This window comes from Zerene cesonia, chromosome 27 (assembly GCF_012273895.1).
Source record: "Zerene cesonia ecotype Mississippi chromosome 27, Zerene_cesonia_1.1, whole genome shotgun sequence".
NCBI classification, from domain to species: Eukaryota; Metazoa; Arthropoda; class Insecta; order Lepidoptera; family Pieridae; genus Zerene; species Zerene cesonia.
Genome location: NC_052128.1, coordinates 4,177,230 through 4,201,369, shown reverse-complemented (window position 1 = coordinate 4,201,369; position 24,140 = coordinate 4,177,230). Strand labels below are relative to the sequence as shown.

Below are 24,140 nucleotides of genomic sequence, written 5' to 3'. Positions count from 1 at the left end.
TTTGTGTCTGTGTTTGTGTTTGTATCTGTGTCTGTGTCTGTGTCTGTGTCTGTGTCAGTGTTTGTGTCTGTTTCGGTATCTTTTTCTGTGTTCTTTGTCTATTTCTGTGTCTGAGTCTATGTCTACGTGTGCATCTGTGCCTGTGACGGTGTCTGTACATTTCAGCTACGATATTATTTGCACTGTATGTACATCTATTTTTAAATAACATAATGTGATTTCGTATATAAATGAGTTGCCGTGTGTATATAAGATCTCTTTTATCCAAATATATTTCATCCGACTGCTACAGAAACGAAAGATACTCAATTTGACTGTATTTTTTTGTTTGTTACTCGATAGCTCCGTGAATTTTCAACCGATTGACTTTGTGATACTTTTTCTGTTTTAATAGGAAATTGTTGTCTTTTGATTCCACTTTAGAATCTGGAGTGGAATCCCACCCCAGACGTGGATAATTTTTTTTGTGGAAAATATTTAATACTATTACCATAATATAATGATAAGAAAAATCTGAAGCTAAACTTCCAAAAACAGTTCATAAACTCAGCGACACAATTTCACTGAATTATCATATTTTAAGTCACCTGCTTGTAAAGTTTCGAACGAGTTGTACCCAAGGTGTTAATTTTGGGTACAGCTCGAATTATCCGGACCTTCTGCTTGCTAATTAGCGTTTTATTAATAAAATCTTACTTGGCTTAGATTTGATTTAATGCAAAGTAATTACATGCTGCATAATAATGCATAAACAAAAGTTTAACTTATCATTAAATTCCACTATGATGTAAACTGCAATTACATAATTTTACAAATTCTTCTGACGATTTTGATATAAATTTATTTATCATGTATAATATCACAATCCTTATAATTATAAAGCGAAATTAATCATATTAAAAACTGCCGAATCGATTTGGATGAAATTTGGTACTTAAATAGTTTCAGAGCCGAGAACGGTCAAATGATACTTTTTATCCCAAGAACCCCTCGGGAACGGAAACGGTGTAGGTAAAACTCCGGAACTGAACCTTTCAACTAAAAACTACACTACAGAAAATCAAGTCACGTACAATAGATATTTTTAGGTAACCAATATCGATAAATATATTTTAAAAATGATAATTAACTACTCACTAAAACTTGGAAATCTCAACTTTCAAGCATAAAAACCGTAGGTTCTCGCTTAAGATGAAACATTTCAAAATTATACTCAAAATAGCCGGGGCAGGAATAAAAAGTGATGTTAGAAAAATTTCAAGTAAACGTGTGAAAGTTGAACGTTGTTCGAACGGATGAGGAGTTATATTAAACCGCGGGGCGCCTCACTCAATTTCACGAAAAAACTTATAAACGCCTGTTTGCGGAGTGCTGGGAAACAATGGATATGACTGGCTAGTTCAATCAACCTAATATTATACGTTAGTTTGTGGATGAATGCTGATTTTTCTTCTAACTGTTCTACTGTTTGTTATCCTTAATAAAGAAATAAAAACAATTGTGTGGGTGATCCGCTAGTATTTTTATTAAAACTAGCTGCGCCCCGCGGTTTCCGTATCCCGTAGGATTATCGGGAAAAAAAGTTGCCTATATGTTATTCCAGTTGTCCAGCTATCTATGTCCCAAATTTTATTGCAATCGGTTCCGTAGTTTTTGTGTGAAAGAACAAAAAACACACACACATCCTTACAAACTTTCGCATTTATAATATTAGTAGGATGTAAAATTTGTTTATAGAAGCTTAGAGGAAAAATATTCTTTGCTGTTTCGCCCATACTTTATTGTCGTTTCTCTCGTGTGTTGTTTATGGCAAATCAATTAATGTTTACTTTAAAGGCTTTTTTTAATTGCCAAATATATAATAGAATGTAGCCACAATACGAATTTCGTTATGTGGTCTATGGTAATTTGTCAACGCGCCATTGTGTTTAACATACTCTGACTCCTTTGGACTTGATTTTGACCCTCCTTAATCGGAAAGATTTAATCAAACTGTACGCTTACCGAGGATTCGTGACGATGCAATAATTTCATTAGTTTATCTCATTATCCGGATTAGAATCGCCATCGGATTAATTGATTATAGTATAGTCTGTATAAGAGCAAATAAGTTTAATTTTAAAGCGTTACTAGTTTTTTTTAAACTGAAGCTGTATCTGTTATATTGCTAAATGAGCATTATTGGTATTTGTGCGTATCATAAACACACATTTCTTACAAAATTTGAGTCTTTTCAATGGAAAATAATACGAAAAGCGCGTCCATATTTCGCGCTCCGTGTATCAAATAGGGGTAACTTTTTGACGCAGTCACGGCAAAGAGGCTCTTTGTAAAAGAGTACTCTTTTCAAAAGTTATGGCTTCTGGATTAAATTTTCTTTCTAACACCGGTTCATCGTGTGGCGGGAACTTTATTGAGGGCAATATAAACAAATGTTTTATCAGGTGAATTTTTCAAACATGCTTATTAAGTTTTTAATGTATACCACTGCTCATGATATGTCATGTCATTGTACTGAATTTCGTTTGAAGATAACTGGATAGACAATAGAGAGGAAAGAGAAGGAGTTGAAGAATGAATTCAATTATTTCATAACTTGCTTTTGTCCGCGGCTTCGCACGCGTTAAATTTGGAGTAGTTTAATGCATTTATGTAATGTGTATTTTGGCATATAAACCTTCCTCTTAAACCACTCTATCTATTAAAAAAAAATACCCATCAAAATCCGTTGCGTAGTTTTAAAGATTTAGGCATACATAGGGACATAGGGACAGAGTAAGCGACTCTGTTTCATACTATGTGGTGATGATTATTTTATTAATCAGATATAGATATATAAAAATAAGTTAAGCAAGTCACTGTACCACAATCACTCCTGAGCGGTCCATGTTAATTAGAATTAATAACTGAGCCTAATTAATGCCTTTAGATCTAAACAAAGCGACAGCTATGCTGCATCATTGTCTTGTTATTAATTTTTATTTAACAAGGAATTGTCTATTTTATGTGTTTTATTTTGAGGGCGTTAATTGCCTCTTTTAATATTGCTTCGTTAATTGATTCAAGCAAAGTTGGATAAATATTGAACGGCTGTTAATAATAACTGATTATAATTTATATTAATACATTTTAGCTACTGAATTGGTTGACAGTTTCCATTTCATTCTGTATTTTATAATCTATGTATATTATTATCTAGTTCGTAAAAACTGTTTTTATATGTATAATTATTGTTATTATAATTTTGTACACATATTTACTTTATATTCCCACTAGGATATTTAATATTATAAATGCAAAAATAACTGTTTGTCCGTCGCTTCTTCGCGCCTAAACCACTAAACTATTTGCATGACGATAATGACCAGTGAAATAACGAAGGATACATTTTATCCCGAAAATTAATTCATGAAATCTGAAAATAAAACACACCATAAATACATCATATTAACGCCAATTGACAACAAAATCTTGATAAAAACACACAAGACATCATCAAAGCGGGTTTCATCCAACATGCTAAATAATTAGGCAGGTGAGAGCTGTGATGTGATTGCTCTGAGCTCAGTCGGAACGTACCATGTAATATTAATAAGACCGCCGGCTTGCAACTAGATTGTGCTGTTGTTTATTTACTAAATTGTTTTCATGACTGTCTTTACAAGTGCTGTGGAGTATATTAAGTTGGCAGAAAAAGTTTAGGGAGCGAGTACTAGGGCATCATGGTTTCATAGAAGATTAGATTATGCGAAGTTTGGGAGATTTTCCTTCGTTGATGAGTCCGTTCTGAATAGATATTCGGGCATGTGATATTGCCACATTGTAGCATAAATAAAAACAACATTTAGTTGATGAAAACTATTATATATTTTTGCAATTTCTTTGTTAACATCTTATGAAGTGGGATAGTCAGTCAGTAATAATATTTATTTCGTCCATTATGTACTAAGTTGGCTTAGAAAAATTAACAATATTTTTCTTACATGTAACAGATAATATATAAAAAAACAAATCTCATATTAGTAACATTTACGCGTTATGACATCTACAAACCTATATCGGTAAAGGTAAGATAAATAAATGTTATAAGTTGACTAACCGCTCGTCCCGGCTCCGCCTGTATTGACCTAGGATTAAGCAAAATAGAATATAGCATTTGACACACATAAGGTGACTTTCTACTGACAAGATTATTTATAAATCGGTTCAACATATCCCGAGATTACCTACAAAGACACAAACTTACAAACTTGACCTCTTTATAACATTAGCAAATATGATGGATTGCTTAAGACGTCCTTCATAAGAAGAATCCAAAAACACACATACTAAATACATAACGTGGCGGGAACTGTATAAGATTGAATTCTATTTAAAAATTAATGATTATTAAACAATCGATAAATTGGTACATTAACGACGTCCTTCATAGAAACTCGGAGTTCTAAAACACATACCAAATACATGACTATAACTATATATAAACTATATGTATAACCATAAATATAGTTGAACAAAATAGCAATGCATCTGTACAAATTTTATCCTCTATATCGGTCAAGTAAGTTAATGTTAGACATCAAAGACATAACTTTCATGTTGGGAACTCCCGTTGCGGTTAACAAACGTGCTATGAATTTCATTGCTTGTTTTATATTTTGATCGCAGTACAACAGTTCTAAACAACTGTATGTGGAATTTCACGGTTATCGACAAAGGAATTTAGGTTTTGATTGTTTTGTATTGGAATTTTTGAACTAATCCTACTTCCTACTATATCCTATCTTACTAATATTATAAATGCGAAAGTTTGTACGGATGTGTGTATGTTTGATGCTCTATCACGCAAAAACTACTGAACCGATTGCAATGAAATTTGGTACGTAGACAGTGATGTGATGATATTTTTATCCCGATATTCCTACGGGATACGGACTTGCACGGGTGAAACCGCGGGCGCAGATAGTTAAGACACAGAAAAACTAAACAGAACATAACCAGACTCTGTGAATGTCTTAATAAAACTAGAGGTTTTTATGGAACAAAAAGCGATAGAATTAAAGTAAGATTTTTGTGTGGCTAATAGATCTACATAAAACATAAGGTTTAAAAGTACTTTGAACTCTATTAACAGTAAAACTCTAGCATACACAATTACTTTTATCTTAACCATTTCCCTTACATTTATGTCTAAGGTAGAATACTGTTAGAATGCAAATAGAATGTAAAATGTGGGGAATAAATTCGTGCATTGTGGACCTCATGGACGTCCAGAAAGCGCATTTGTGTGAACACAGCCTTAGAACATGGATAGATATGGTGCATTTGTTTGAGTTTTACCTTAAATTTTCGTACTTTTTATGATTTGATTGGTACAAAAAGAGTTTGGAGTGGTCTGACTACTAATGCCGTGATGCGATAATTTTATAGATATTGAATCTATCACTAGCTGTTTACCGCAGTTTCGCCCGCGCGGTCAAAATAAATTTTCATGGAACAAACTTTCATTCCCTATTTTATCTCCATGGGGGTAGAATTTATCGAATCCTTTCTTAGCGGATGCCTACGTCATAACATATCTGCATGTCAAATTTCAGCCCGATCCGTCCAGTGGTTTGGTCTGTACGCTAATAGATCACTGTGTCAGTCAGTCAACCTTTGAGTTATATATTTCTCTATTAAACCCTCCGAATGTCTTTTCTATAATTCACGATTGTTACCATTAATCAGTTAATATATATACCGCCTAAAACCACATTCGACTAGTTATCTGAAGCATGGAAATGCTCTAGTGCAGAAAAAATGGGTCTTTATGGGTTTTATGGAAGAGGTAATTCCAGCTTTTCACAAACAATATAATAAACAATCTGCAATCAGCATCCCTTTAAAACACTTACAACATTTAACATAAGCAAATCAATCTTAAAATGCTTCTTAACCAACGTGAGTTGCGTATTCACAGAAACTCCGCAACTTCTACGAAGTGATCCTGCATGGTAGCTAAGATTGCTTACAACAAACTTCCAACCGTGTCGCCTGTGAATAATAGAAGAACTGATGTTGTTAATATTGTATACATTAATTATAAGGGATTATACGCAAGGCGCTACGGCCCTTGAAACATAAACTAGTCTGAGATTAGCTGCCACTACGGGAGATTAAATGAAAAAGTTTATTGGGTATGATGGAACTGGGACTGGAATTCTTTGGCAACTTTTAGTTACTATTGATACATATTTATATATTAAAAATTGCGTTAACATGTCTCTTTTTGGAAGAATGAAAAAAAAAATCTTAAAAAAGTTTTAGTTATCAAACACGAAAGAAATTAAAATATGTTTCTTTTAAATACTTTTTATGCTTTCTATAATCCTACCTTAATATTTATATTTGCTAGATATAACAGTCTAGTTGCTTCAATAAGTGTCTCTTTTAGTAAGTGAAGTGGTTTAAACAGACACATAGACAGTTAACAGATTTTTTTTTTAATCTGTTCTTTTTAGCACACTTTATTTAGTTTTATCTGTATGTTTATATGATTGTATGTAACTGACTCTTTAAACTAGAATTTAGCTCATTTTTAAAGGACCGATTAAATTCAAACTTATCGGATTAAACGGATCGGTGAAAATTTATTAATTTTATAAATTTTTCTCTCAAATGCATTATTTCAAGATAGTAATATAAACTCATAAAATTATATATCGCGAGGATGAAATAATTTTTTAATTATATTCTGCATTACAATTTTACGTCATACAATTTTATTGACCTTATTACTAAAACTTTTTTTAGTTTATTAAACTATATTTATGTAATTTAAACAATTATGCAAGAATTATTTAAATAAATAATGTTTTCGTTAAAACATTCCGATTATGATATAAAAAACACAACCTTATTTTGTTTATTCAAAATAAAGTAAAATAATTTTATTTATGGCTTCCAAGAACGTTTTTATGCACATTAAAAGCGAAAGGTTTTTCGTTTAACGATGTGTCATCCGGCGAACACCGCAGTTTAATTTCCTTCAAGGTTGTTAAATTTTGTCCCTGATTTATTAAAAGACGTTGTAAGTTAGCGAAAAAGCATTTATAAATACGTATATCTTCATATGATGTAGATTTAATGATTTTCATGAATATTGTTTTGAGTAGACCAAAACGTATTATTAGGTTAATAACAATGAGAAAAGCTCTTTAAATAGTAGATAAAATATATTGTTATCCTTATGAATGTATAAAAATTACCTTATAATATATAACTGTATTATTGAATATATAGTGTCGCAACTCATCTTTAAAAAAACCTTTTAAACATGTTTAACAATTAAAATTTTAGAAACATAGGATAAAACACGCAGAGCACTTAAACTTCTCAACAATAACAATTCAGTTTTATTTATATTTTTCAACATCTCCAGAATAGCTCCTCGAGCCGGGTCCACCCAAATAGACACTTTTGTAAGTTCTAATTTTTGAAGCTACTATCCTGAAGGTGGGCATTCATGGTACATTCATTTGATGCGATTAAGTGATTAAGGTGAAATTGAATGAATGTATATACAAATTTTTACCACAGTCCATCAGGATATTACATTCGCGGCCAAATTGTGACCGTATTTAATACGGATGTAGACAATGAAAACAAACAAATAAACATTACGATCTATTTAACATTTCTTGAGTTATAAGTTCTTTAGTTTTTGAACGTGGGACACGAGCACGCGCACGCGCACAGTTACCATGCCTCCACAGAAGGAAAAGTAGTACTTTAGGTACTGTTTTTCGTTAGGTGATTGGGGGAGGTGGCCTTAATTCTTTTCCTCACTCTTCCTAGCCCATTCGTTTATTCCTGTTGTCAATCTTTATTTTATCCCTTACTTCTTAATAGCGAGCAACGCTACTATTGCAAAAGTTCATGGGCGGCGGTGATCGCTTACCATCAAGCGGACCACCAGCTTAGTTGCCCTTTTTCACTGTGGGAGTCGAGCACGCTGCGGCACGAATTGGGGCAGCTCGCACCGGGGAAGTACCACACCCCCACAGAAGACCGGCGTGAAATAGCATACCGCTGTGTTTCGTTCGGCGTTCCTTCCTTCCCAGTCGTTTTATATCCCTATCGTTCATCCTTTCTTAATCACTTTCCAATTAAGAGTCAATTAGAAGGTAATCCATTTGTGGAGGCGTAAAGTCTGCAATCGACCTTTCCAAATGATGATGAGATGATGATGAGTCAGGCGTCGATGGACCCACCAGCTCCATCCGACGATGATATAAAAAGAAAATCTAGCATAAAAAGTCACAATTTTCTATTATGTAAAAATTTAATATAAGATTGAAAGCAACCACGGATACATTTTGCTTGGTGACGACACCAAAAATCTCACATTTCCCACAAAAACACTGCAAGTGTTAACATTCATAATATCCAATACCGCGAACAAATCGAATATAAAATACAATAATATGTACAGTTTAATACCATTAAGTCGGTCCCAGTCGACGATAAACAACCGATGACAATGCACGGGCAAATCCACTCAACTAAATTAACTCATGTTACTTGCTGCAGTGCCGCTCTTTACACTGTTGTGTAACGTGGTCAATTTTTTGAATAGAATCACGTATTTTTTAATGAAATATAGAATATACCTGATAATTATGAAATATTCATTTGTAAATAGTAGGTAAATATTTTTATGTCAAGAGGTTTTAAATCAATATAACTTAGGAAATATAGATGAAATGTTATTTAGCATGGATTGTTTTAAATTTAACTGTTCGATTGCATTCGGTTTGTAGTTTGTACATTTGCAAATCATCAATAAAAAAAAACATGAGGTTCTTATTTCAAATATACTTTTTATCTTGAATATCTAATTCAACATCATACGTATACAGTGGTATGACAGAGCAATAATTTTATTTATTTGTTGTCCCTTTAAACCTATTATTTTTGTAACTCGGTGTGAATGCAGCCGGTAAATTTTATTTGTAATTCGTATAGGAAATCCGATACGCCACCGTATGAATCGACAAATGTATTGGATCGCTTGGAAAACTTCGATGTTGTCTATTGTCCACATTATAGAAATTATTTTATGAGTCCACTTGAACAATGCTGTAATCTATTGAATGTAATAATCCTAACTAATATTATAAATGCGAAAGTTTGTAAGGATGTGTGTGTGTTTGTTGCTCTTTCACGCAAAAACTACTGAACCGATTGCAATGAAATTTGGTACGTAGATAGCTGGATAATTGGAGTAACATAAACGCTAATTTTTATGCCGATATTCCTACGGGATACGGACTTACGCGGGTGAAACCGCGGGGCGCAGCTAGTGTTACATATATTTTTAATGAAAACGACATTTATTTATATACATTTATATCTTATGTATAATATATTAATTGTTAAAATTTCGTATGTGTGTTATTTAAAGGATAAGCTTACTTTAAACAATTTTATATCGGATGGTAGCATTAAATGTAGTTCGAATGTTTCCCACTCAAATTCAACAATATCTTACAATTATTATTCAGCAATAGTTAATCACGAGACTGAAGAATAAATTTTCAATATTTATTTACAATAACTTAGTAGCACAAGTATTTCTACTGCATTTCAATTCCGACAGTTACTGAAAAGTTTCATTCTTAATATGAAATCCACGCAACAATATTATTAAACGAATATTTAAAAATCTCCTCCAGATTACTACATAGCCAATGAATTCTCCTTAGAATCATAAAATTCTTGTCTCTAATATTATTTTATTGAAGACAATGTTACATCGTAAGAATGCCAGCGCTTCCGTGGGGTTCTGGCGCCGGTTGGGCTAGACGCAACGTCTCGTTGCGATACTAAAATGGCTGCCATCATCTGCTAAATGTCTGTATTGGATTTATGCTTATTTTTTTATTGTTGGCATCATAAATAATTGTAAACTCACGTAAATTTAAAGATACATTTTAATATTAAGCAACTTATTATGTACTAATGGGTGGTGGTGGTATGGTAAAAGGGTGCCACTGAAAATCAGAGCTGAGGCGTTAAGCCTCAGGTTTCCTGAGTGGCATCCCTGTTTGGCACACGCAGCCACACATAATTGTTAAGTGTAAATTTTTATTTTTATCTATTTTTTTCCTCTTATATATTTGTTTTTTATTGTATGCTTCTGTTTTTTCTGTTTGATCTGTTGTGTGTGTGTATGTCTGTGTCAAATAAATGTTTTTCTTTCTTTCTTTCTTTCTTTCTAATGTATTAATATATTTAATCTTACGCTTATTAACGCGTTAGATTATTAATATATCTAGTATCGTACATTATTATAAAGCAAAGTCGCTATCCGCGTCTTTATGCATGTATGCTTACACCTTCAAAACTAGACAACAGATTTTTATATGATTATTCGTACCGCGACTTAAATATCGTCGTAAACAGCGGGTAGGTCGAAAATCGTTTTAAATTTAAAATTTTAGCTTTGAATCTTGAAATCCATTATTATTACTACGCCCAACCACTAAAATTCAGCCTTTCAATGTACAATAATTCCTGATAAAAGTTCATTCAAGGCTCAGACATAAGACCTTTAAATAACTACATTTTATTAATTGATATATTAAACTGCAACAGTGCCCCAAACAGTCTCCCCTCAATTATAAATAAGAAAACAAACCCCAGCGCTGGCGCCCGCCAGTCTGCCGGCTGGGGAGCCAAAAGTTATTGATAAACTGCTGTACCATTTTCCTTTTATGACTAGTTTTTGTAACATTTTTATAACTGTGATTTATTAAGCGAGAATTCCTTTTTTAAATGTCAATTGACTCCTTGAAATTAAAATTTTATTCCTCCTTATGTACTGTCAAAAACTTATGGAAAATTGTGGAAGGAGGGATGCATCTTTAATTAACTATGAAGCAAAAATTGAATGGATCTAGATGTACTTTCTAGAATCTGGAAGTCGCGGACTAACGCTCAAATTAAAGTTAACGAATGTAATATTTGTATATGCGCGCGCTATAATATTTTTTCGTAGTTCCCGTCCATTCTTTTTTCAGAATTGTAAATATTTTTGAAAGATAAACTTCCAACAAAGCCCAGCTAGGGTCTCCCTAAACAACGATCCTCATAAAGCAAGATTCGTCTGAAAAAGACCTCGCGTATCTTGATGGAGTCCACCGCAATCGCCTTAAGATAACTGTAATGATCCCTAATTACTGTTTCTTGTACTTGAGATAAGTTTCGGTTTGGTAATCGGATTTCCTTGATAATTAAGTACAGAGCCTCCAGGTTTCTGAAGTAGAGTAATTTTATATTTGAAGATCAACGAACTATGTATAGTGTATACAAACTTATCCTCTTAGTAACATACGAGACTGGTTTTAGAAGAAATCGTGTACGTTATGATTAAAATACTACATTTTTTTTTATGTCATAATCGACAATGGAGCTGATGGTAAGCGCTACCACCGCCCATGGACATTTGGAGAGGTGTAAGGTCGAATACAGACCTTACGCCTCTTCAAATGGATTGCCGACTGCAAAATGGAAAGGGATTAGGAAAGGATTAAAGAGGAGTAAAGGAAAGGACTGGGAAAGGTAAGGAAGAGGATATGGGCCTACTACATTTTAAAATAACGATATTCCACAATCATAAACCTAATCATTTAGATTTTTAATCATTAATTTTACCGTATACTTTCCTTACCTACTTATACTTACGAAATTTCAAATACCAATATATGAAGAATTTTCAAAACATAACCTCAAAATACTTTTCAATCAGTTCATAAGCAAGCTTATAACATTAAGCAACGAATTTTAATAGATATTGTGTAGCATAAACAAAGATCGCGTGCCGACTCGCGTTTGCCAGCTCGCTAATATTTATCCTACCTGAAAGCTTTTATTGCAACTTTAGTAATTTAAACAATTTCCTACTTTTTTCGTTTATTAAGATGGACAATGGACTGGATGGAGTTCTTGTGAACGAAGTATGCTTGTTGATTTGAGTTTAATAAGTACTGAGCGCTTTTTGATTAAACGCTCTTTTATATCAGTTGGTAGGTTTTAATTTGAGTCATGCTTCATAAATTGATTATTATCGTACTAATATTTTATTTAACGCCTTAAATGACTACTTCGACATAATAAATTAATATACTCATTACATAAATTTGGAAAACATTTTAGATGCAATGAAATAATCGACATATGCAGTAATTGTATTTAAATTTTTTATTTGAATTATGTAAAACAGTACAGTATGTTATCTGTGGCCAAACATTATTTTTAATCTATTACCGCATGCATTGCCGCGTTTCTACAGTTATGTAGTAAATCTGTTTTCTATTGATACGGTTAATAAAAAATAATATTTGACTTTCTTTATGTCATATAAATTTCTTCATTTTGAATAATGTTCTATGATCTGGGGATTAGACAATTAGGTAATCTTAGATAATTTAAATGTGAAAGTGACGGGCATAGACCCCAGTATTTGCAGAAGTATATGGGGTATTTCGTGTTCTGCTCCAAAATACTGTAGCTAGGTGCTGTAGATCCTATGTAGTATTAGTCTATGAATGGTCAAGTGTGTCTGCGTGTGTGGGTATTCGTGTATGTCTACGCACGGATACCCGAGTGTGCGTTTGTAAACGCGCGAGTGTTTGTGTGTTAACTGCGCATTTTCGTGCATAATGAGTTTTTCAAAGGAATGTAAATTGGTATATATTTGTTCCAGATATACCCAATGCTTGAGGTGGAAGCGTGACCATCAGATCCACTATGAGCCAATGGTTGCTCATTTTAACCATCATATTAGCCAATGTCAGAGGTACGGTATATATATTAATATAAAATAACTCTTGTATTGTCTATGTTATTTCTACGAATCAAGGCTTATGCCAAAACAGCTGGACCAATTTTAATCGGACTCTGGTATTATAAAAATAATTTAGCTACTTTTACAATGGAAATAGAATTGCGCTTATTTAACATCAGAATAATTTTAGTTCCACGTTCACAAAACTAGAAAATATATAACAGATCTCGTCAAACATATTATTTGAGTTATTAAGTTCTATTGAATCTACCTGGATTTCAGTCTTTTTTAAGCGAAACTCAATTCAAGTTACACTTACTAGACTCCGTTAAAATAAAAGTCTCGTTTTTAGAAAATCATGGTATCCATTGGAAAAACGTCAATGACCTTACAATGATATTAGAATGACATTATAATTTAATAGGATTTAAGAAGGTTTTAAAAGCCGGTATAATAAATATGTACTGTATTTTACGATAAATATGTTAAGATCAAATTTTTCTTTAATGAAATTCTACAATATAACCAGTAAAACAACTCTGATACAACAATTATGCTTCCTTTGAGAATACAAAGTATTCTGTATTATACAATAGTTAAACAATTTAGGAAAATCTATAAAGATAATAACATTTTGTGATACATTAAATTATTATCTCATATTATCATTATTTAATATCCTACTAATATCATAAATGCGAAAGTTTGTAAGAATGTGTGTGTGTTTGTTGCTCCTTCACGCAAAAACAACTGAACCGATTGCAATAAAATTTGGTACGTAGATAGCTGGACAACTGGAATAACACAAAGGCAAATTTTTATCCCGATATTCCTACGGGATGAGAACTTACGCGGATGAAACAGCAGGGCGCAGCTAGTTTTATATATATAAGTATACAGGTACATACATATTTCATCATTACCTTAATTTTATTATTAAAATGTTATAAACTTATTTCTTCCAGATATATCAGGCAGTTGGGAAGAATGGTGGACTTATGATGGAATTTCAGGTGAGTTGACAAAAATTAGACGCAAAAAAAAATTAATCATAACATTCACTTAGCTTGTCTGTCTCACATGAGTCATACCCGTATGAAACCTTCCTTGTACCTTAACAAAAGTAAAAAATAGCCGAATTGGTCACGCAGTTGTCGAGTTTTACGCTGAACAACACATTTGACGGTTAATGTTCATTTATATTTATACAGATTTAATAATTTTAGAATTATAATTATGTACATAAATAACCTTTATAAATTCAAAGCTTTTTCTAGACACATCAAACATTCAAATCGCTATTAGAAAATATTGAAATCAATCGAGCATGATTGAACGTATATATCTATGTATTATAAAACTAAACACAATTACACAGTGTCAGGTCACGGTTACTGTATGTAGGACGGTGGCCGTAATGATCCTTGTAACTTTCATAGCAGATAGCATCTTAATGATTCTGTGTTATATTGAATGGACAGAATGTAAATATACAACGCACGTTATTGAGGTAGGAATTGTTCAAGCGAGATTCTCATTAATATGACAAGGAAAAAAATCTAAAATTTCGCATATATTATTTTTTATGTAATGTTCGTTTACTTGGTTGATATAAATACTCTGTTACGTATCTCAGGAACTGGTGGTCCGATTTGAAAAATACATTTAGTGTTATGTAGGCCATTTGTGGAGGAAGGCTATATAAGATAGCGTCATGTACGACTAGTGTGAAACCACGAGGCACAGCACCGCCTGCGATAAAAACATAATATAGCCTATGTGATTCACAGAAAACGTAGTTTCTATTGTTAAAAGAAACTTTATCATTATTAGTACAGTCTATTCGTTCAGATAATCTAAATTTCCAGATACAACTATCCAAACTCCAAATGTATTAACACAACTCATTATACAAATTGAATAACATAAAATCTCATCAAATCACACTCCATTTTAAACAATCAGTTAGACTCCTTAAGTATATGTTTAACAAAAATCCTAACAGAGTTGCGTCTAATGACCCTCCTGGGTAATGACATCCGATAGTCGGGTATACTCTAATGTTACATTAAGCACGACCCACTACACTATGATAGGCGAATTTTGCGGAACCCTAAATTCCTATTCAATGCTCTATCGGGAAACTGTGGCTTTCAATGGCTTTTATTTGAATAACGTTGCTTCTAAAAGATTAGCCTCGAACTATTTTACGTGCTTGATTAATTATGTGAATTTAATGAGTGTACGGTCTTCGTATTCTATCATATACTAGCTGTTTACCCCCGCTTTGCTCGCGGTACATATATAGCCGCAAAATTACTGAATGAAGGTTTGTAATGGTGAAAGATTTTCAAACCGGTCTAATAGTTGTGTGACAAACAGCACATATATACATAGAAATGGTATATTGACCCTTAAACTGTATAAGTCTTAATCTACCTTCATACATTGTTAACATTAAACCAAATCTTTCTTACTTTTATGTATAGAACTAGCTGTTCGTCCCGATTTCACCCGTGGTAAATATATACAGTGTCACTTAGTGTAATTTCAGCTTTTGTATTGGTGAAAGAATTTTTGAAATCGGTCCAGCCGTTATCGCGTGATGGCGTGACCAAGGGAAATAAGGATTCATTTTTACATATATAGATTATTGAATTCGGCAGATTCTTAAATCTCTGTGTCTCAAATCTCAGCTGAATCTCAGCTGAACACAATATTTCTATACTTTCAGTTTTTAATATTCAAAAACCCGCCCGATCAATCATATATATTGATAATCGATGTTTGAATAAATAATGACACACTGTGAAGCGTGTAATTTTTTTCATAAATAAAATATGGGTTCGAGTTTTGATTTGATATCAATACCAATCAATACTTAAGTGTGTTTTTGTAATTGTTATGAGCATTTATTGTTAGTAATGACTCACGTTTCGTCGTCACAAACTTGATATGGAAGGATTGGATTTCAGCAACAATGTTAAGGATAGCAGTTTTTCCTTTAATAATCCACAATATGTAATTAAATTAAGAAAATATTGTATAAAGTTGTGTATATAAATGCGCAAATAAACCTTAAACTCATTAAATATATGTTCAGTTTATACGCAACTGTTTTATCGTGAATTTTTATTTAGTTGACAGATATAAAATTTATGTGTATTGGTTTCAATGCATTCGTACCCTTTCGTAACTAGGCCCATGATCGGAATCGGCGCATACCTTTAATATAATTCCTATCGAACATTAAAACTCAAAATAGTAAGGTTTATGAAAGTTTTATATATTACCCATAAAATCACTTTTCGTTATATCAAGGCGTAACAGGCAATTATATAAAATTCACTAAACGTGTTTCTTTTACAGGACCCGGTTTCTGGGGTCTAATCAACCCGCAATGGAACATGTGCAACAAGGGCAGGCGACAGAGCCCCATCAATATAGAACCTGATAAACTACTCTTTGACCCGTGGTTACGTGATGTGCAGTTTGATAAACATAAAGTGAGTATACATAAGTAGCAAGTACTTAAACATTTTTTATATCATATCGGGCAACTGAGCTGGTGGTTCGCCTGATGGTAAGCGATCACCACCGCCCATGAACATTCGCAGAGTTGTATCTCTGAATGCGCTGCCCGCTTTAATGATATAAAGGATAAGGAAGGGATTGACAATAGGACAGACGGAATGAACTGGAAAGGGTGAAGAAAAGGAAACGGGCCTTCAAAATAGTTATTGAAAAGGATAATTAATATAGCGAGTATAATTTTTGATTGTTTGTAAATTATTTTATATTTTTGCTCGTAATATTATATTTACATGTTGTATTATTATTGTAGTTACATGTTATGCACTATTATTGTGCAATTAAATCCTTCTCTAGCTTCCACAAACGACTACCTAAAAACACATTTTCATTAAAAAGCGAAATAAATAATACATTCGTTCTCACATCTTACGTTAGTTTTATTCTATTGCGAAATTTACTTAACTATAGTAACTGCTATAGCTATTATAAAAACTACTGTCATATGAAACAAGCATGAAACAATTATTCATTATGTAACCAAAAACCTCAAAGGCGTATAAAACCCGATAATCGCAAAACGTTTGAATTAACATAGCAATGGGCGGTAATCCGCCCAACCGAAAAGCTTAACAAGTCAACTTTCATTGTATCACAGTACATTGCTGGCTAATCTAAACTATTCCACTATACAGTTGCAACAAACCCGGCAATGTAACACGCGAATGCAAAACGTTTTATCGCATCAACTTCGTGGTATTGGGCTGGTCGGTTTATGCAATGCTTTTTACATGGCTTGCTTCAAATACTTATCTCACAATATAGTGCATGTTTATGAAAATAACGAATGCTCGAGCCAACATTTTATAGTTATTGTTTTAACGTTGTACGGAAAGTTTCTGAGCGAAATAATTTTCTTGGTATAGTTTGTAAGTTTAGAAACTTATTATCTGGGAAATGTGTAATAATTTACCTTTTTGTGATTTTTTTAATTATCCGTCGTTCATCAAACTAATCTTCTACGTTGGTATATTAAGATTTTTTTTAACCTACACTTCACCTGAACCTACACCGGTCGATAAAGAGGCCGAATTATCTAATAACCTTATCTAATACGCCTATATAATATCATTTTTAAATAATTTTAAGTGTGTAAAAAATTAAAAAAATTCATTGAAATAATCGCATAGACGAATAATAGCAACTTTATAAAAGAGAAATTTTGAAAGAATAGAAAAAATTTGATCACGAGGCAGGATTCGAACCTGCGTTTCTTGCCTAACCGTAGCAACGCCTAGCCTCTTGATCCGTGATCCAGTCACAGTAATCGAATTTCTTCTACTCTTTCGGTTTCATGTGACTAAGGGGCACCCCACGCCATCTATTGAGATGATTAAGAACCATCACAACCAATACGAAACATTATTTCAATGATTACAATATTGTATCGATTTGTTAAATTTAATTTTTAGTATTATAGCATTGAAATGCTTTTTTCATAAATTCTTTCAAAATTTCTCATTTATAAATAAAAGCATTTCAATGCTATAAAACTAAAAATTAAACTTTATAAAAGTTTAATAAAAATTGTTTTAAAAGTGCTATTGTTACGTTATCCATTTATCGGTAAATACCTAAATCTACGTACCTAACATTTATTTATAACTATTTACAATTGCTCGTTACCACTGTATTTGTGAAATACGTCCATTTAATCTGAATAATTCACCTCCAACAACGGGACTATGTTTGTTTAACACAACTACAACAGTTTGAAAAATATAATTATATGTTCATTTCTACAAGGTTTTAGGTTGAAGTATACTTAGGTCTAAAGTCCAGGTTAAGAACCAAAAACGCGTCATGATAGCTCGCGCGATAGGCTATCGCGCTCCGCATATATTTGCATAGAATTTCCACTGTAATTCAGACTATAATATGAATAATTCCATGAGCTTACGTGATCATTACATAGAGTACTATAATTGTTAGTTTTCTATCTAAACTATCAGCGGTGTTGAATTAAAATTAAAAGAGATCATCACCAAAAATTCATATATATTGAGCAATGGATATAAAACATGAAATTAAAAATTACAATTTTAATGTCATCATGAAAATATTTCAGCATTACAAACTTGAAACTATACCACAGATATAGTTTAAAGTTTCTCATAATAAGAACGGATATAATAAATACATAATACTATAATAGACTATACGAAGTACTATCGCCCTATCCCCTAACTTATTCAATTACTCTCGTACATGATACTCGAAAATCAACCAAACATAACGCGATCGCGAAAACAAATCGGAGAAACAAAACAACCGCGTGTCGTTCATAATGAATCAGGGAGCTAATGAGTGGTTTTGGTTCTTGTATCAATCAATTGGTCGCGCCTTGATTAAAGCCCGGGATCGCTCTGACTTAAGATGACTTATTACTTGCTAACACGCGATTCCAGTGCCACCTACAATGAATTGTGTTTTCCGCATAGATAAGGGTAGACACATTTTTGTATTTCAGTAACAATATGCAAATCTAGCAGACTGCGGTGTTTTGCAGATTATTTATGTATGTGTGTGTTAAGAGCGATTAAATAATGGTATTTTTTATCCTGTTCAGTTCGACGACATGTGACATCTGCCAATCCGCACTTGGCCGGCGTGGTGGATTACGGCCTGAACCCTAATAGGAGGCCTGTGTCCCAACAGTGGGAATATATACGGGCTGATGATGATGATGATGATGATAATGATTTTTTATCTTAAGCAACATTATGCCATTTTATGTCTAATATTGAATCCGAGGAGAGCGAACTTAGTTGAATTTGATTTTTATTTTCATAGCATTAAAGCTAATAAATGAAATATTTAGAGAATACGATAAATTCGGTGGACGAGAATACAACATCACGCTACCTACGACTATTAGGAGCATGAATAAAAATGAGATAGACTTATAATTACAGTTCTCTTTTGAGATAATTTCAATCAATGTGTTTCAGCTTGTACATTATAAATCCTTTCCCAGGTTAGCGGGGTACTCCAAAACACAGGACAGTCATTGGTTTTCCGGGTGGAAAAAGATTCCAAACACCAAGTGAACATCAGTGGTGGTCCCCTATCCTACAGGTACCAGTTCGAAGAGATCTACTTCCACTATGGGCTGGAAGATAACAGAGGGTCTGAGCATCAAATCGATCACCACACGTTTCCTGGAGAGGTAAGAAGAAATAAGAAAGGCATTTATACAATTCATAGTAAATTTTATTGCCTAAATTAAAACGTAAACTGGATAGTTTGTTTCACGCTCTAAAATAATTAGTGCTACAGTCACATTCTAAATATTCTATTTAATATGTAAAATGTATATTATTAAAGTTATGTTTCCAAAACTCAGGAACATAATTACCTTTCCTCTATCTTCGAGGAAGATTGTTTCAGATATGTAATGACATTATTTTATTGCGTTCGATGATTGACTAGTTAGTATGATAAGTTCACATAATTGGATTTATTATATACCTGACAAGCGGCTCGCCCTGGTTTCACCCATTGTACATATATAACCTACAAAACATCTATAACAATTTAGGATTTGGGGATCACGTGTATAATATCTAACGGTGAAAAAATTTTTGAAATCGGTCCAGTGGTTCCTGAGATTATAGCATTCAAACAGACTCTCCAGCTTTATATTATTAGTCTCAAACCATAGATTTAGAAACAAAATGAACATAAATGCATTCACGCAGTCACACTCTTAACTCAATTCTAAAAAGCTAGTAACATCCAATTACCTACTTAGATAAGGGAAGTTAAAATCAGCTCGGTCACAAAATTAACACCTCAAAGTTATCATTATCAGCTGGTTATTACCCCCGGGGGTGCAAACTTCCCCTTTCACGGTGCCTTTATAATAAACTTTCAACAAACGCTTAGAGATAATTTAAGACACAATGTCTGTATAGAAGTATACAATTCATTGTATGAAGTGTTATAACGATGTTTGGAACTTTGTAATGAGTTTATTTTTGTACTAAAAACTAATAATGTGTAAGATTTCACTAAATCGCCTCTTTGTTAGGATTATAATAGAAAACAGTAGAATAAACAATAAAAGAATACAATAATTTTGTTTCTCGAAGTAAAATATAATTATTAAGAACTTGCTCCCAGACTAGAATTCTCTGTGTCGTTAGTAAACCCTTCTTCAAGTGATACAAATCAATCATTTTATATAAGAAAAGGATAAAGGAAGAAAAGATTTCACTTACAATTTTTATTAATGGTGCGATATGAAATAAATTATGTAGAATGATGAAAGTTCTGAAATAAACAAACTTAAATATGGTTGTATTATGTTTTCTTTCTTTCTTTTATTTCTTCAATTGCCATAATATCATTTTTCTTTATGTAGATTTTAGAAAAAACACAAAGTATTATATAATCAACTAGCTGTTCGCCCCGGCTTCGCCCGTGGTACATATATAGTCTATGTTACTCGTGGATAACGTAGCTTTCGAATGGTGAAAGAATTTTTAAAATCGGTCCAGTAGTTTTTGAGCCTATTCATTACAACCAAACAAACAAAGTTTTCCTCTTTATAATATTAGTGTAGATGACTTTGTGTTCTTCTCTAAATGTAGTTATTTATTTGTCTTAACCTAAAACATTTCCCTTATAAAATTACCCAAGGCCTGAAGCTTGGGTAATTTTACACGAAAGCACGTGCAGAGAGGAAATAGAAAAACCTAAGACATTTGTTTTCCTAATCTCGACTTCATCAGCCTTGTATCGCGTTTTGTTTTATTCACAGATCCAATTATATGGCTTTAACAAAGAGCTGTATCACAATATGTCGGAAGCTCAGCATAAATCGCAGGGGGTCGTGGGAATTTCTTTAATGGTTCAGGTAAAGTTGAAAGAAAATTAGAAAATTCTGCTATAATCAAATACAAATAAAAATAATAAATATGGTTGAGAAAAGCAAAAAACACGCTTATCTATTTATCAACTAGTCTCACGTCTAGTTTTTTTTTTCACACAACATACTTATAGTTAGGAAATGTTATATCTATCAAGATTTTTTCTATATCATATTAATTATTGTAAACACTAGTTATAATGCTATATATAAAACCTTGATAAATATAACTCTAACGTGATAATTGATCATTCGTGTCCATTATATTTCCTTGTTTGAGTTTACGCGAGCAGGGCTACGGGGAGACTGACCGCTGAGTTCCCCGTGACCTCGCTCGCTATAGCGTCCAGACCGACGGGATTAATAATATAATGATAAAATCGCGTTTCAAATCCGTAAAAAACCATTAATTTCTAAATCCTTCTCAGTTGCTAATCTATTCCTTTTTACTGGATAATAAATAACTCTTAATAAAAACAGCTCTCTTTAAATATGTCTAATGTCGTCTCAATGACAATTATTTATCTAGAATCCTGGTTATTTTTGGCATTTTAAAAGAAAGTATCTTCTTATCAAAAAGAGAAGGAAAAAGTTAATCATTATTTATGTTATATTAGTAGTAATTCTGCAATGATACTCATTTGTTGACAACTTAGTTACGTTATTTGATCTCGAAATAATTATACCAACCCCGTTTGCATTTGTAAACCAGATATATCAAATTACACCAAAATAGCCCGATTTTAATCAATTATCGTTAAATTGTTACTTGCAGATCGGAGAACCGACTAACAAGGAGCTGAGGCTTATAACAAGTGCTTTCAACAAAGTTATGTTTAGAGGTACGACTTGTTTGTTAGAAAATGTTCATTATGCAAAGATTGTGGTCATTAATTTTTTTATAAATTAACTCTGAGTTTCCGGAATTGTAAATGTTTCAAGTTATATTGTATTATTGAATTCATAATTAAAAAGTCATTTTCCTTTTTTTTAAATTTCTAAAAGTTTATTGAATTTAGATAATATTATATCTTAAATCTAATTAACAGACATTTAACAGGTTTTAAAACATAAATACTCTTAGTATATAGTATATAACTCTATCAATCTTTAGCATCAAACTTTAAACAACAAGTAACACACTATGCGATTCTACTAACAATACGGTTTAAGAAGAAAACTTTCTATAATTTCATTAAACATACATTCACAAAAAATTTTAATACTGTCGTATTATGTATTCGCTTGAACACATATGACGTCACAAAATAGCGCAATATCGCCATTTTTAGTAGACTCGCATAGCAATAATTTTCATCCCTGTCTCTAATCGATGAGAAAACTTTTTCACATGTCGTATATCAGGAAAAATGTCCTACCGCTCCTCATAAGCATACAGTTCTAGAAAATTCCCTATATAAATCTAATCAACGTGTCTCCAGGCAGTTCTTACCCAATCAAGCACCTTCCCCTAAGCTCTTTGCTGCCCAACACGCAACAGTACCTGACTTACGAAGGCTCCACCACGCACCCCGGCTGTTGGGAGACGGCTGTGTGGATTATATTCAATAAACCAATTTATATATCTAAACAGGAGGTAAGTGAATGGAAGAAAAGAAAGAACAATTTATTTTAACACACACAAACACACAAATAATAACATCACTTAAAAAAAAAAACAGAAAATTAGGATAAATAAAAAAGTTAAAAATGTTTTTCAACCAATTTTAGTAAGAAACCAGGAACCCATTCAAAAATTGTATTAAATATTGTTCATATACGAATATGTTAATATGCCAATAAAACGAATATCATTTACCCAATTAACATTATAATCATATCAAAACTACCCTCAATTCGTCACTTACAAATTGTAAAATCTTTTTATTTTAATACATACCCTATTCAATAAGCCTGAAATTATTTCCAAACATATAAATATGCACGTACATCCAGATGTACGCAATCCGGCGTCTCATGCAAGGATCGCAGCTGACTCCGAAAGCGCCTCTCGGGAACAACGCTAGGCCGGTGCAACCACTGCACCATCGGACAGTTAGAACCAATATCAACTTCAATAAACAGGGTCTGCCGGTATGTATAATTCTTTCTACAGGTCACCGACGTCCCTGGGGGACTACCAATCTAAATTATAAAATGGAACCTAATGTAGAGTATGACCTAAATTAATACCTATTAAACACAAAGGAATCGGATGAAAATTCACTTAGATAGCGAGTAACAAAAAAAAATTGTTTGGAAAATGCGAACAAAAGATGAGAAATTGGTTAGAAATTAATCTGCTGATACTCGAAGTACATTAAAAACTATAAATCGATGTATACTCGAATAGAATAAGACAATTTTTTTAGGTTAAGTATAAATATCTTAAAATATTGACCAGTATGTATTATTGCTGACCTTATAATTAGAAAATTAATTGAAATACGAAATAAACTGCATCGATTATCAACGCTGTATGTTTTTTTAAATACTGAACAAGCTTTAAAAAAAGCTATTGTTATACAACATCCCAAACGATAGCAAATTACCAATAGAATTAATTGTAAATAAATGTGCTTCTTTTCCATTTTAAACCACAATATAAAAACCGGCATAAAAACTTATAGAATAAAAAAATCTTCACAATAAATTCATTCTTACATCGCTCACCTCGAATGACCTCTAACCTTATTGCCGTTAAAGTTACCACAATTGATAAATAACAGATATAGCTGAACAATAAATTCACAAAATCCCGTGACAAGCCACGGCGGAAAATATAATTACAGCCGGGATCAAATCTTAATTAATTAACTGACTGCGGACTGCGACACGCGACTT

At 32.6% G+C, this 24,140-nt stretch overlaps 1 protein-coding gene across 1 annotated transcript in view; it reads left to right on the top strand.

Moving 5' to 3' along the window:
* Positions 1–24,140, top strand: part of LOC119837320 (carbonic anhydrase-related protein 10) — a 44,020-nt gene that overhangs the window by 17,007 nt on the left and 2,873 nt on the right. The window contains exons 2-9 of the mRNA XM_038362849.1: positions 12,752–12,844; positions 13,798–13,845; positions 16,202–16,338; positions 19,401–19,592; positions 21,189–21,284; positions 22,072–22,138; positions 22,739–22,893; positions 23,253–23,390. Coding sequence (XP_038218777.1) covers positions 12,796–12,844; positions 13,798–13,845; positions 16,202–16,338; positions 19,401–19,592; positions 21,189–21,284; positions 22,072–22,138; positions 22,739–22,893; positions 23,253–23,390 — 882 coding nt within the window. The 5' untranslated portion in view covers positions 12,752–12,795. The remainder of the gene's footprint in view (positions 1–12,751; positions 12,845–13,797; positions 13,846–16,201; positions 16,339–19,400; positions 19,593–21,188; positions 21,285–22,071; positions 22,139–22,738; positions 22,894–23,252; positions 23,391–24,140) is intronic.